The following is a 14,674-nucleotide window of genomic DNA, read 5'->3' as shown; positions in this document are numbered from 1 at the left end:
AAAATGTGACCAATGGCAGAGACGCATGCTGTTGTCAACTGTAGACGCAAGTTGTGCGCAACCGGACAGAGTATTGAGATATTTGGGCGCTGATTTGATTTTGCAGTAACGGACTATATTTATTATAAAGATCAGTTGTTTTGCAATTGCGCTAAACGTTAAATCGAGCCGAGTCAATAATATCCGGGGCAGCTGGTATCATCACGTCACTGGACCAGACTTATTGGCTCCAGTTTGTTAATGTACTTACAGTTGATAAGATTCAGAAATCGTCTCGCCACAATAATGTCCTGACGCACGCATGTGGTGTTCTGCATCTGTTCAACAATCATGCTGATATCAGAATTATGGTGAGAACTGGAGAACAGTGAGATGTAAACCTCGAAGTTTGTGTGACCCAGTCTGAAAAACAATTTGAAAAACGTTTATCACACTCGTCTGGCTGCTTTGAAAAGCATTTGAATATTCTTAATTATATAAGTATTTAAATATATGCATAAACAGCTCCTTTGATTTGGCAATTTACAGTAAGTGTTGCTGATGCGGTCGGTCGCAATGCTCCCTAGCAACCAAACCTCCTCAAACATCGCGAGACTGAGTGGGGAATAAGTTGAAGAAACATGGCGACGTCTCATTTATTGAAGGTAGGAGGTCCCTGAATGTAAGAATATTCAGCGTCTTATGCGTCTCACTTCATGTTATGACAGCGATCCTGTGACCCAGTCACTACCCACTTCTAATTAGATCGCTAAACATCACGCGTTCAAGTAAAAGGTTCGCGTTGTTAAATTAAGCTAGGGAGGTTTATGCTTTTTATGTTTAGTGGCTCAGAGAGCTCTATCCTAGGATGTATATCCTCACAGCACAATCACGAAACTTACTGCTATCGTCAGTCTGCATTGTATGGATCATGTGAATGCAAAATAAATAAATGAAAAACATTATGCATGGCGCAGATTTATTATTTTGCAACCGAAAGTTTAAAACTCAAGTGCTATCATAGCCTGCAATTGTGCACATCTGTAAAAATGTAAATTGACCTGGTGTAGTCTCTAATGAGAAAACTATGACTCATGAATCAACGTTTCACCATTCTTGAGCCTTTGAAATTGTAATGTACCCTCAGTTACGGTTTTGTTTATAAATGTGCCATAATGTAAAGCAATCCAAATGGTTTCTTTTGAGTTTCTGTACTGTAAATATTTGAAGCCCATAACGTATTTTAATTTCTGAGGTTTTCTCCTTCTCCTTTCTCAGAATAAAGGTTCCCTGCAGTTTGAAGACAAATGGGATTTGATGCGGCCAATTGTTTTGAAGTTACTCCGCCAGGAGTCAGTTACTAAGCAGCAGTGGTTTGATTTGTTCTCGTAAGTTGTCTTCTATGTGGAATGGTCTGTAGCAAACTTAAAGGGAAAGTTCACCCAAAAATTGAAAATCCTCTCATCATTTACTCACCCTCATGCCATCTCAGATGTGTATGAATTTCTTTCTTTCCTCTGCTGAACACAAATTAAGATTAAAAAAAAAAAATATTTCAGCTCTGTTGGTCCTCACAATTCAAGTGTATGGTGGCCAAAACTTTGAAACTCCAAATAGCAGATAAAGGCAGCATAAAAGTAATCCATATGAATCCAGTGGTTAAATTCACGTCTTTAGAAGCGATATGATAGGTCTGGGTGACAAACAGATCAATATCTTAAGTACTTTTTTTTTTTTTTTTTTTTTTAACTATAAATCTCCAAATTCACTTTTACATTCATCTTCTTTTTGTTTTTTGCCATTTGCATTCTTCGTGCATATCGACACCTACTGGGCAGGGAGGAGAATTTCTTGTAAAAAAAAGGACTTAAAAATTGATCTATTTCTCACCCACACCTATAAACCTTCTGAAGACATGGATTAAACCACTGGAGTCATATGGATTACTTTTATGCTGATTTATGTGATTTTTGGAGATTCAAAGTTCTGTCCATCATTTACTTGCATTGTATGGACCTACAGAGCTAAAATATTCTTCTAAAAATCTTTGTTTGTCGTAAGCAGAAGAAATAAAGTCATATACATCTGGGATGGCATGAGGGTGAGTAAATAGTGAGAGAATTTTAATTTTTGGGTGAACTATTCCTTTATTAACTCTCACAACGATTTTTATTTTTCTAAACTGGACAAGCTTTTTGGGTTGGATGATCAATAATAGAAACTAGCACAAACTTAGACTTTTAAACTGAAAGCTATTTTGTTAAATATTGAGTACAGTCAGATTTAAGGCTATAACTGGTATTTATATCAGATGTTCATTAGACTTCTGGAGACATATGTATGTACACTACTATGTTCTTCTTGCAGAGACGTCCATGCGGTTTGTTTATGGGATGATAAAGGCCCGGCAAAAATTCACCAGGCACTGAAAGAAGACATCCTTGATTTCATCAAGCAAGCACAGGCAGTATGTGTGCCAATTTCACACATTATTATATTATCTTTAGCAAGTATGATAGTTTTAAAAGGCAATAAAATGAAATGTATAAATGACTTTTACCTCCTGTTATCCTGAAGCTTCCATATTGAAGGTTACCTTTCTGTAAATCCTACACTTATAACTCTCTCTGGTCTATTTCAGCGAGTACTCAGTCATCAGGATGACACTGCCTTGCTTAAAGCCTACATTGTGGAGTGGAGAAAGTTCTTCACGCAGTGTGATATTCTGCCTAAGCCCTTCTGCAAGTTGGAGATCACCCTGCTGGGCAACCAGGGGTGCAATAAAAAGTCCAATGTTGAAGACAGTATTGTTAGAAAGGTGAGTGTCCACTCGATCCATATTTACCTTATATTTCACACCACAAATGTCTTGTTACTGATTTGAAAAGTGTACTTTAGACATTATCCAAAAAAAAAAAAAAAAAAGGAAATGCACACCAGCAAAGCTCCCATAAAAAGGATTTTTAATAGGTAAGTTAAGTCACTTACCTATTAAAAATCCTGTTTATGGGAGCTTTGCAAGTGTGCGTTTTCTTTTGTTTTATACTTTTGGATTGTTATTTTTTGGATTCTGCACACTATTAGCTTTTGACTTGGATGTGCGTGACTTTTTGTATTTTTGACTACTTTATATTTTATACCACACATCATTGAAAGGCGTTATTTTATAACAATGGAAGCATTATGTCAATTTATTCATTAATTTTGGTGGTTTGTCGATGGATATTGTATTTAGCTTATGCTAGACACATGGAACGAGTCTATATTCTGCAATATAAAGAACCGGCTCCAGGACAGTGCCATGAAGCTGGTCCATGCAGAGCGATTAGGAGAAGCTTTCGACTCCCAGCTTGTCATCGGAGTGCGGGAGTCATATGGTAAAGAAAAAAGAGAGCTAAAGATACGTTTTACTGTTCATATTGCATTCAGCAAAGCTTCTTGGATGGCATCCAAATCGACCCCTCATGGTGTTCATGCCTGTTTCCTGCTCTTCTTGCAGTGAACTTGTGTTCCAACACTGATGACAAGCTCCAGATCTATAGGGAGAATTTTGAGAAGGCATATCTGGATTCTACAGAGAGGTTCTATAAGACACAAGCACCTTCTTATCTGCAACAAAACGGCGTTCAAAACTATATGAAATATGTGAGTTTCACTGTATAACAGGATGGGTTTTATATATTACATGGAAACAGTCCCATTACAGTGTAAGAATATTTGGACTTTTTGTAGTCTTCCATTTTTGCTTTTTAAATATTTAGTTCAAGCAAAAATGAAAATTCTGTCATTTACTCACCTTCGACTTGTGCACTATAGTCTTTTAAAGCCATATGATCGATTTGCGTAATGAACAGAAGCCGTTATTCACAGAAAATTAGGTTTGATCTCACTGCGTCATGACCAGTTGTTATCAGGGTTCCCACGGATCCTTTAAAAGGTCATAAAAAGTCTTAAATATCTTAAATGATACAACAAAAGTCTTAATTTTTATTTAAAGAGGTCTTAAATTGGGGGGCGGAAAGACAGGAATCGTGATATGACCTAATGTGATTGTCAAACTTCAAATGAATACGATTCAATTAAATAAATGCATGTGCTGTGTCCTTCAAAGTGAAAACGCAGCACTGTTGTATTTTCTCCAAGCACACGGGGGCTTGTGAGTGTTTCCAGCTGTTTCAGAGCAGTTCGCAATCATTAGGCCATATCCGAAATTTATGACAAGCGGTCACTAAAGCTTAACTGTTGATGATGATAAAGTGTTGATGAAATATGACAATGTTTAATTTAAATTTTTTATATTGTAATACGTTGTAGATTATTGTAGGAGTGCACATTTTATATCCCTTATTTGTTTGAATGAGCAGCTGGAAGCAGTTAAGCGCAAACATTTCAAAATAAGAGTCCCCGGTGTATTTCAAAGTTAAAATGCCTATAGAGTTAAAAGCCTGGAAAAGTTATGGAATATACTAAAAATTTTAGTGAATGCACAATTTTCTACTTACGCTGTACTCTAAATATTTAATCTATATACTGTTTATTGCTTTGTATTGACTAAAACTTGCTCACAAGTCATAATTTCTCTTTATTTCTGTGCATATTATTCTTTTGGGAATTTTTTTTCTTCAGTGAATCAGTTTAATCAGTTCACAAACTGGTTTTAATGATTGATCGGTGAATCAGTCTGAATCAAAATTATTTTTAAAAATCCTTATCTAGTAATCTCAAATACTTCATAACTGTTATTTACTGTGTGCGCTATATTCCAAGTCTTCTGAAGCCATACTATAGACTTGCTTGCAGAACAGACGAAAATGTAAGTCGTTATTCACAGAAAATCAGGTTTGATGTCAGTGCGTCATGATCAGTCGTCATTAACAATTACGTGCCACGTGATCCATTAACGACACAGCAAGATTGAATATGCGGTAATGAGATATGAGAGTGGATAAGGTGAATAATGATTACATTTGCCTACTTCTACATCACCATTCTACACATTCTTCAACATTTCTCCTTTTCTGTTCCACTGAAGAAAAATGTGAGGGAATGATGACAGTATTTTTCACTTTTAGCTTTTCCATTAATGTACATTCGGGAAACAGTGAGTGTGTTATTGTTGTGGTGTTTCTTTAATTATATATTAACAATGGAGGATTTTGAATTTAGAACTGCTGCCCTTCCTAAACTAGAAAAGTGTGTCTGGATGTCAATCGATGGTTGTTTTACAAGCTTTTATTTGAATAGGAAATCCCTGTACATTTTTGAAGTGTCATGTCTTACAGTATTTGAGAGTTGTTCATCCCAGGTGGTGCATTTGATTGACAGGCAGATGGCAAATTAAGAGAAGAGGAAAAACGTGCCCTTCGATATCTGGAAACCAGACGTGAATGCAGCTCCGTCCAGGCAGTAAGTATAAGTAACCCCTCAAAGCTCTTAAATTCTAAGTTCTTTCCACCAAAAAGGCTTCAAAACAAGAGCTTGTGGTGCCATCTTATTAAATAATGCACAGCATGTAGTGTGTGTTCGTCCTCGCATACTAACATCGGGTGCTCACTTTTTGCCTTTTGCATTCATTCAGCTAATGGAGTGTTGTGTGAGTGCACTGGTGACATCGTTTAAAGAGACAATCCTGGCCGAGTGTCCGGGAATGATCAAGCGGAACGAGACAGAGAGTGAGTACGGCAGGAGCTCTGGCAGCAAAGGCTCAGCAAGTTCAGGTTGGCACTGGGATCACAGTTCCGAACACCTCCCCACACACCCATCCAACCATCTGTGTGTTTATGTGCCAATCATCATTCAGTCCACCAACCCATATCTCATGTGAGGTCTGGAATTAACACAGCTGACAACTGTTGTATGTAAAGTGAGGGAAATCACTATTTTTGTGTTGTGTGTTTACACAAGGAATACTTCAGTTTTAATTGACAAGAATGCGGGTTTGCATGGTCATGGAAGAAACTGGAAATTATTAAAAGGAATTATACAAAATTTTAACGCAAGTCATGAAATTTAATTAAAAAAAAATTTATATAAATTTTTTTAAATAAAAAAAAAAACAATTATATACATTTACACACAAAAATGAAGCGGATTTGAAGAAAATATAAAACTAAAACAATGTTAGTGCTGGCTGGGAAAGTAAAAAACAAAAAAAGCCCAAAAGGGCTAATACAAATTACAAAAAGCTAAAAAAAAAAACAAAAAAAATACAAAATGAATAAGGAAATAAATCAAAAAGAAATCATACCAATCAAGCAAAAATAGTAGTTTTGGTATTGATGAAGCGTTATTGCGAAACGAGAAACTTTTTGAGCATTTTTTTAAACAAATGGTGAATTGCAATTCTTTAAGTACAGAGGCAAACAGTTCCAAAGAAATGGCCCTCTATATGAAGTTGCAAATTGACCAAGAGTTGTCCTGAAAAAAACAGAATCTTGGTTTTCTAAAAAAGATGTTTTTTTGAAAAATCTTGGAAAAGTCATGGAAATTTTGTAGTGAATACACAATTTTCTTGTTATATGGTACTCTAAAATATTTCAGCTTGCAAACCAGAGTTTTGTTTGATTTATGAGCACATCATACTTCTAAGTTGGTTCTTTTTAATGAATCAGTCGAATCATTTCATAAACTGGTTTGAATGATTGATCAGTGAATCAATCTGAATCACAATCCTTATCCAGTAATCACAAGTGACTGAAAAGGTCATGGAAAAGGCATGAAAATTAATTGGTCAAAAAGTATTAGGAGCATGATTACATTGGTAATTTATTGTTTAAGTATGTTTTGATGTTATTAAAGTGTGTTCTGCTGTTGGTGTGTGTGTGTTCTGCAGAGTTGCACCTCATGTTCTCACTCATGGACAAAGTGCCCAGTGGCATTGAGCCTATGCTGAAGGACCTAGAGGATCACATCATGAGCGCAGGTCTGGCTGATATGGTGGCCTCTGCAGAGACCATTACTACTGTGAGTAGAGATAGTAGCTGCTTAAAGGGATAGTTCACCCAAAAATGAAAATTCTCTCATCATTTACTCACCCTCATGACATCCCAGATGTGTATGACTTTCTTTCATCTGCTGAACACAAACAAAGACTTTTAGAAGAATATCTCAGCTCTGTAGGTCCATACAATGTAAGTGAATGGGTGGCAAAATTTTGATGCTCCAAAATCCACATAAGGGCAAAATAAAATTACTCCAGATGACTCTGGTGGTTAAATACATATCTTATGAAGCAATATGATGGGTGTGGATGAGAAGCAGATTAATATTTAAGTCATTTTCCTTCACTTTCACATTCTCCTCCTTCTGTTTTTGATGATTCACATCCTTCGTGCATATCGCCCCCTACTGGGCAGGGAGGAGAATTTATGAAAACAAATGACTTAAATATTGATCTGTTTCTCAACCACACTTATCATAACGTGTCTGAACATGTGGATTTAACCACTGGAGTCATATGGAGTACTTTTATGCTGCTCCCTTTATGTGGACTTTGGAGCTTAAAAATTTTGCCACCCATTCACTTGCATTGTGAAGACCTACAGAGCTGAAATATTCTTCTAAAAATCTTAATTTGTGTTCTGCAGAAGAATGAAAGTCATACACATCTGGGATGGCATGTGGGTGAGTAAATCATGAGAGAATTTTCATTTTTGGGTGAACAATCCCTTTAACACTATATTACATATTTTTTATGCCAGATGCATCATGGATCCTGTACAGACTGTCATCATTTACTCAGCCCCATGTTGTTCCAAACATGTATGAATTTCTTTCTTCAGTGAAACACAAAAGGAGAGATGTTTATGACTGAAGCTTTCAAGCTTCTAAAAAGGATGCAAAAGCAAAGTACCTTAAAAGTACCATTCAATTTATATTCTACAGTATATATTTCAAGTCAGACAATAGCTTTGAATGAGGAATGGACTGATATTTAAGTGGTTATTCACTGATCATAGAGTTCTGAGCTATTTTTAAGCATTAAGCCATTTAGCCTCTGTGTGATTTATATTTTTACTTTTTTTGCAGGACTCAGAAAAATATGTTGAGCAGCTCCTCACTTTGTTTAACCGCTTTAGTAAATTAGTTAAAGAAGCATTCCAAGATGACCCACGCTTCCTAACAGCCAGGGATAAAGTAAGTCTCTCCCTTATCCTTTAAACCAAATCATCCTGTGGAAATGGTTTTACATAAAATATGCATTTCTGATACAGCAGAATGGCTTTCTACACACACTGTACATTTATATATTTCATATGTTCATATCTACACAGGCATACAAAGCAGTGGTGAATGATGCTACAATATTTAAAATAGAGCTCCCTCTAAAACAGAAAGGGTAAGATGCTTCTATAAGAACATCTTATATACAGTTGGTGTATCTTCTGAATATGCCCCACCTTGTTCTTGGTCACATTTGGATTGCTGTGCATGTTCACAAATTGTATTATTTGTCATTTTTATGCAGAGTGGGTTTGAAAACACAGCCAGAGTCCAAATGTCCAGAGCTCTTGGCCAACTACTGTGATATGCTCCTCAGAAAGACTCCATTAAGCAAGAAACTCACTTCAGAGGAGATAGAAGCTAAGCTTAAGGAAGTGGTAAGTAATTGAGTGGAGTGTCAGTATTTTCTTGGGGAAATGCCAGGGGTCAAAATCAGATGTGGTTTTAATTGTTCATTTTCATGTAATGATTACAGCTCTTGGTTCTAAAGTATGTTCAGAACAAAGACGTTTTCATGAGGTACCACAAAGCGCACTTAACCCGTAGACTCATCCTGGACATTTCTGCAGACAGTGAGATTGAAGAAAACATGGTAGAGTGGCTAAGGGTACGTTGTGCTTAAATACATGGAGGATGTTGCATGAAAGAATGATAGAATCGTTTACATCTAATTTGTAGATCTCTTGAAATTTGTCTTTTTGCAGGAGGTTGGGATGCCTGCTGATTATGTGAACAAGCTGGCCAGAATGTTCCAGGACATCAAAGTATCAGAAGATTTAAATCAGTCATTCAAAGAAATGCACAAACACAACAAACTTGCATTACCAGGTCAGATATGCAACGTCATGGGCTTTGTTTTACACTACACACAAAATCTGGTCTTTAGGACTGACTGTACACACTGTCATTTTGCAAGTGATGAAATCTGTTTGTTCAGGTGTATAGTCATTGTGCGTTATCTACATCAGTTGGTATAGTAATGATGTAAGCGTCAACACAATGCCACTTGGCAGGGTTGTGCAAAATGTAGAATTTCAGAATTAACTCCCTTCCAGTTCTTGAGGTGGAATTAGAATTGAATTGGCCATGCCCCACAGGAAGTTGAATTTGAATTTGAATTGGAATGATAGGAAGTGGAATTTACTGAATTGCAATTAAAATAAATTGCATTGCTTTTTTGAATCTGAAGTTGAATCTGCGATTAACTGAACTTAAAATGTCAACCTGCCATGACTTTTACATATTAGCTGTGCATATTACATATTATTTTTACACATTTAAATTAAGTTAACTTTAAGAAGATTTTTTTAAACTGTCAACTTAGTCCTATGACAACTGCTTCCTTTATTTACATGGTTTTAAACTGTTCAATATTCTAAGCACCTGTTGCACATTGCTATAAACATATATTGTATTTAATGTACAGTAGAGTGATGTGCTTGCTGTCTTAAACCAATAATATCACATTTTTACTCATCACATGAACACTTATGAGAAAAAAACAAATAATGGCACGCACAGACCGCGACACAAGGTTAACAATCAACAAATGTATGATTTTACTAGAGAAACAAACTCATCCTGACATCGCAAAACAATAAGTTACCTACCATGACAACAAAATCAACAATGACAATGTAGCTATGCAAATGGACAAACAATGGAATGAGGTTACTCATGCCCCAGTGCATGCTGGGAAGAGGACAAATGGGACTGAACCACATAAACATTTTGTTTAGGCCTATTTTAACTTATATAAATGCATGAGTTCAACTCACTGCTGTGCTTGTTGATTCGATTAAATATGTTGTAATAGAAAAGCTGCATTGAGATGCATAACTTGCATTCCTCAAAGTTGCTAAGCCCAAAAAACTACAATAATCAAGTAACTTTTCAGTGTTTTTTTAGCATTGTTTACTTGATCTAAGAATTTTTTTTACAGTGTAATGTTTCTGGAAATACCCCATTTGTTATGCACACGATAACATATTTCATGTTAAACTAAAAAAATCAAATTATTAAATACATTTAAAAGTAGTCAAATTAATTTTGAATTTCATTCCATTTTAATTCTACTTCCTTAAATTCAAATTGCAATTCTACATCCTTTTTGCTACCTCAATTCAAATGTAATCCAAATTCAGAAATTGAATTGGAATTGAATTGGCATTTTTCATTCAATTCTGAAAGGAGCACAACGCTGCCACTTGATTACATACTACTTTTAATCCGATCTGACCATTCAGTCTGATACTTTTTTAATCCGATTTCAAACCACAAATGGATGTGATTTTGGTTTTAGTATGTAAAGATTGGATTTCATGTGTTTGTTTGCTGTTCAGACTACAAAAAGATATTAAAAACTTGAGTTGGATACACCAACAAAAATCAGATTTATGTATGTCTAAATTTGTAAATTAGACTTGTTTTATTTGTGTCTTGACACTACAGCCGACTCAGTCAACATTAAGATCCTGAATGCGGGAGCGTGGTCTCGGAGTTCAGAGAAAGTGTTTGTATCTCTACCCTCCGAACTAGAGGACCTCATTCCCGAAGTCGAGGAGTTTTACAAGAAGAACCACAGTGGCAGAAAATTACACTGGCACCATTTGATGTCCAATGGCATAGTGAGTGGCAGCTTCTACCCTTTGTATAATAGCACGCTCTTCTAACTGTGAAAATAAGAGAGACCCAAAAACCGGCCTCTTCTTTTGTGAATAAATTGTTCTCTGTGTGTTTTGATCTGTCACCATTAAAGAGCACTGAACTTGGTTGCATGCAAGCCCTACTACTGGAAAATGAAATGATTTGCTGTAAACTTTCATTCAAATGGCAGGATTCTTTCTTCACTAATTTGGATTCTTTCTGTATTTTGACATTTTATTTGGGGTCTGTCATGTCTTGGGAAAAGGTCATGCTTGGTCTCAGCCTTTACATCACCTTTTCTGTCTCTAGATCACATTCAAGAATGAAGTTGGACAATATGATTTAGAAGTCACAACATTCCAGTTAGCTGTGCTGTTTGCCTGGAACCAAAGGCCCAGAGAGAGGATCAGTTTTGAGAACCTGAAACTAGCCACAGAACTTCCAGATGCTGAGCTGCGCCGGACCCTCTGGGTAACAATTTACTGTTACCAACTGTATCAGGAAGAACGTGCTCTGATCAAAGTCATCAAAGGGATCTGAAATGTGATATGACATTGACTGATGATTACTAAATACTGCGCCTAATCCTTTTGTTTTGTTTTCATTTATATGTAGTCCCTTGTAGCATTTCCAAAGCTAAAACGTCAGGTGCTTTCACATGAACCTGCAGTGTCTTCTCCAAAAGACTTTGCGGAAGGCACTCTGTTTTACATCAACCAAGAGTTTTCTTTAATGTAAGTCCACCTCATTATTGGTTGCATTTTATGCACAATAACAATAGGTTAAAATGTGTTTTAATGAATTTAATGTATATTTTCTTAAAGGGATAGTTTACCCCAAAATAAAAATGTTCTCATTATTTACTCACCTTTATGCCATCCCAGATGTGTATGATATTTTTCTTCTTCTGCAGAACACAAATTAAGATTTTTAGAAGAATATTTCAGCTCTGTAGGTCCATACAATACAAGTGAATGGGTGCCAAAATATTTATGCTCCAAAAATCACATAAAGGCAGCCTAAAAGTTATCCATATGACTGCAGTGGTTAAATCCATATCTTCTGAAGTCATATTATAGGTGTGAGTGAGAAACAGATAAATACAAGTCCATTTTTGCTAGAAATTCTTCTCCCTGCCCAGTAGGGGGCAGTAAGCATGAAGAATGTGAATCACCAAAAACACAAGAAGACGAATGTGAAAGTTAAAGTGGAGGCTGACTGAGCAGGGAGGTGAATTTATAGTAAAAATGGACATAAACATGTATCTGTTTCTCACCCACATCCTTCAAATCGCTTCTGGAGACATTGATTTAACCACTGTAGTCTTATGGATTACTTTTATGCTGACTTGAGTTTTTTTTTTTTTTGGAGCTTCAAAATTTTGGCACCCATTCATTTGCATTGTATGGACCAAAAAAGCTGAGAAATTCTTCTAAAAATCTAAATTTGAGTTCTGCTGAAGAAAGAAAGTCAAACATCTGGGATGTCATAAGGGTGAGATTTTTGGGTGAACTGTTCCTTTAACATTTAGGCCACATCCACACTTATACGTTTTCACTTGAAAACCTATTGATTTTGCCTCATTCACACTGGAATGGCATTTTCCTCCATCGAAAAGCTCTCTAGCACAAAATACTTTGGAAAACGATGACGATAGGAAATGAATCTCTAAACGTGTTAGTGTGGACGTTGCATTGCTGTCTATACATGGGTAGTTGATGCATATCATGTCCATAAAATTTTTTTTAATCAACATCAAGTTTCTAGGTTCAAATTTATTTGAATGTGTAAGTGGCATTGTATGTCTTAGGTCCTGTCATTTTATCATTATTATTATTATTATTTATTACATTTTTGCCTTTTGCACTAGTTCATTTTAAATGGTCCTGATGTGAGAAATATAAATATTTTTAAGTGCAAATATTCTGTGTAGTGTCAATTATTATAAGGACATAAAAGCTGCATGCATATAAATCATAAAAGGCTGTTTAAAATAGTTTTAGATGGAGTGTAGAATTTTACATCACAGGACATGTCAGCTTCCCATAAAAATGTCATGTCAACTGTCCATATTCAGTACATAAAAGGAAAACTATAAATCAATAAAATGTTTGATTACTATATTATTCTTTTTGTTGCATGTTTTATCAGACCTTCGTTCAAATAAATGATTTCTTCTGCACAGAAAAAACTCAAAAGTCCAGAAAAGAGGGAAGATCAATTTGATTGGTCGATTACAACTCACCACAGAGAGAATGCGTGAAGAAGAGAATGAAGGCATAGTGCAACTTAGGATATTACGCACACAGGTATAACATTACTGAATCTACCACTGGCCACACAATCTTAGATTAAACTTATTTCCACATACTGTACAGTGGACCCAAAATATATTTGGACATTTAAGCCTCACTTGTATGAAACGTGTGAATGTCTTTGCATTATATAACAAAATATCAAATCAAGTGGCATCAATTTTAAAGAAATAAACCAGAAACACACTACAGGTTTCAAATTTAAATAAAACAAGATTTTTTACACTTTCTGGTTGTCAAACCTTGTGGAATATTGTTAATGTGCCATACCTGTGGTTACTCTTCTAGGACTCATAAGGGGAACTGACTTCCAATTCAAATCATTTTGAAACCATATGGTTAAAAGTATTTGAAAAAAATGACCAAGAAAAATAAAGTTAGTTCAGAGAAAAGTTGTAGCATCATTTGTTTACAGATGCTACTCAGTTTGATATTTTGTATCCACTGCAATGACATTCAGGCATTTATAAGTGTGACCTTAGTGTCCAAATACTTTTTAGGTGCCACACATCAGTTTATTTCAATACAGCTTTACTTGTGGTAGTTATATCCGATACTGCAGCTATTCAGAGAACAGAATTAGATCTGGACAGAAGCAGATCTCCGATATGCTGACACACTGAATTAAACCTGAAATGTCACTAAGCTCCCCTTTCTCTCTGTGCAGGAAGCTATCATTCAGATCATGAAGATGAGGAAGAGGATCAGCAATGCCCAGCTGCAGACAGAGCTGGTGGAAATCCTGAAGAATATGTTTCTGCCCCAGAAGAAGATGATCAAAGAACAGATAGAGTGGCTGATTGAACACAAGTACATCAAACGGGACGAGACGGACATTAACACGTTTATCTACATGGCATAGCTGACCATGCCCAGTACACTTTGGGATGTTTTTTAGACACTAGCTCTCCTTTGGAGAATTTCTGGTATGAGTTCAGCTCATTGCCCAGCCTGGCCTGCTGGGTGACTAGCTAGATTTAACACAACACACATCAAGCTGAGAATTGCTGACAAATCCCTGCCTCAAATCTATGAAATGAATAAAAACGAACTGTGGAAGAAATACAGGAGTAATGTGAGCGGAATTTTTTTGTTGCTAATGTATCACTGGAATGCATGGAAATAGTTCAGATTCATATCAGCAATTTAATCTCGGGCAGCTTAACTGTGTCTGGTAATTAGGTTTTATTGCCATCAACACCAACGCCCTCGGCACAAATGGTATTTTATATTCTGAAAAGGCCATCCTGCTGTGTTGATATCGGCTTCACTGCCGGTTTATCAAATTAACCTAGCTCTAAACATCTGAAACAACATGCACATTATGAAAATTAATTGGCATTTATAGTTCAGGGTAATTTCGTTTTTGTTAGTGATCAAATTATCCTTATGATTCGCAGCATTGAATGAGATGAGAATTTTTATTGCAGGGAATTTTAATTTTACTGCAGGCATCAGGCGTTTTCCTCCTCAGTAGTTATACCCATCAGCTTACAGTCTCTGCTCGTCTC

The 14,674-nt window shown here is 36.0% G+C and overlaps 1 protein-coding gene across 2 annotated transcripts; it reads left to right on the top strand.

The window, feature by feature from the left end:
* Positions 1–84: 84 nt before the first annotated feature.
* LOC127431039 (cullin-5-like) lies at positions 85–14,221 on the top strand. Of its 2 annotated transcripts, none has more exons than XM_051681252.1 (20): positions 85–350; positions 529–644; positions 1,258–1,367; positions 2,347–2,446; positions 2,621–2,797; positions 3,215–3,356; positions 3,479–3,624; positions 5,305–5,385; positions 5,558–5,651; positions 6,812–6,942; positions 8,008–8,115; positions 8,253–8,317; positions 8,447–8,579; positions 8,678–8,809; positions 8,907–9,030; positions 10,654–10,829; positions 11,158–11,319; positions 11,464–11,582; positions 13,034–13,157; positions 13,831–14,221. In XM_051681252.1, the coding sequence occupies exons 2-20, from the start codon at positions 621–623 to the stop codon at positions 14,023–14,025; spliced, it is 2,343 nt and encodes a 780-aa protein (XP_051537212.1). In that variant the 5' UTR covers positions 85–350; positions 529–620; the 3' UTR covers positions 14,026–14,221. The 2 variants fall into 2 exon arrangements, with proteins under 2 accessions (XP_051537212.1, XP_051537211.1); XM_051681251.1 differs by having other exon boundaries at positions 5,558–5,696.
* The last annotated feature ends 453 nt before the right edge of the window (positions 14,222–14,674 follow it).

Source organism: Myxocyprinus asiaticus, chromosome 40 (assembly GCF_019703515.2).
Source record: "Myxocyprinus asiaticus isolate MX2 ecotype Aquarium Trade chromosome 40, UBuf_Myxa_2, whole genome shotgun sequence".
In the NCBI taxonomy this organism is placed as follows: domain Eukaryota; kingdom Metazoa; phylum Chordata; class Actinopteri; order Cypriniformes; family Catostomidae; genus Myxocyprinus; species Myxocyprinus asiaticus.
This window is presented reverse-complemented; position numbering and strand designations above follow the sequence as displayed.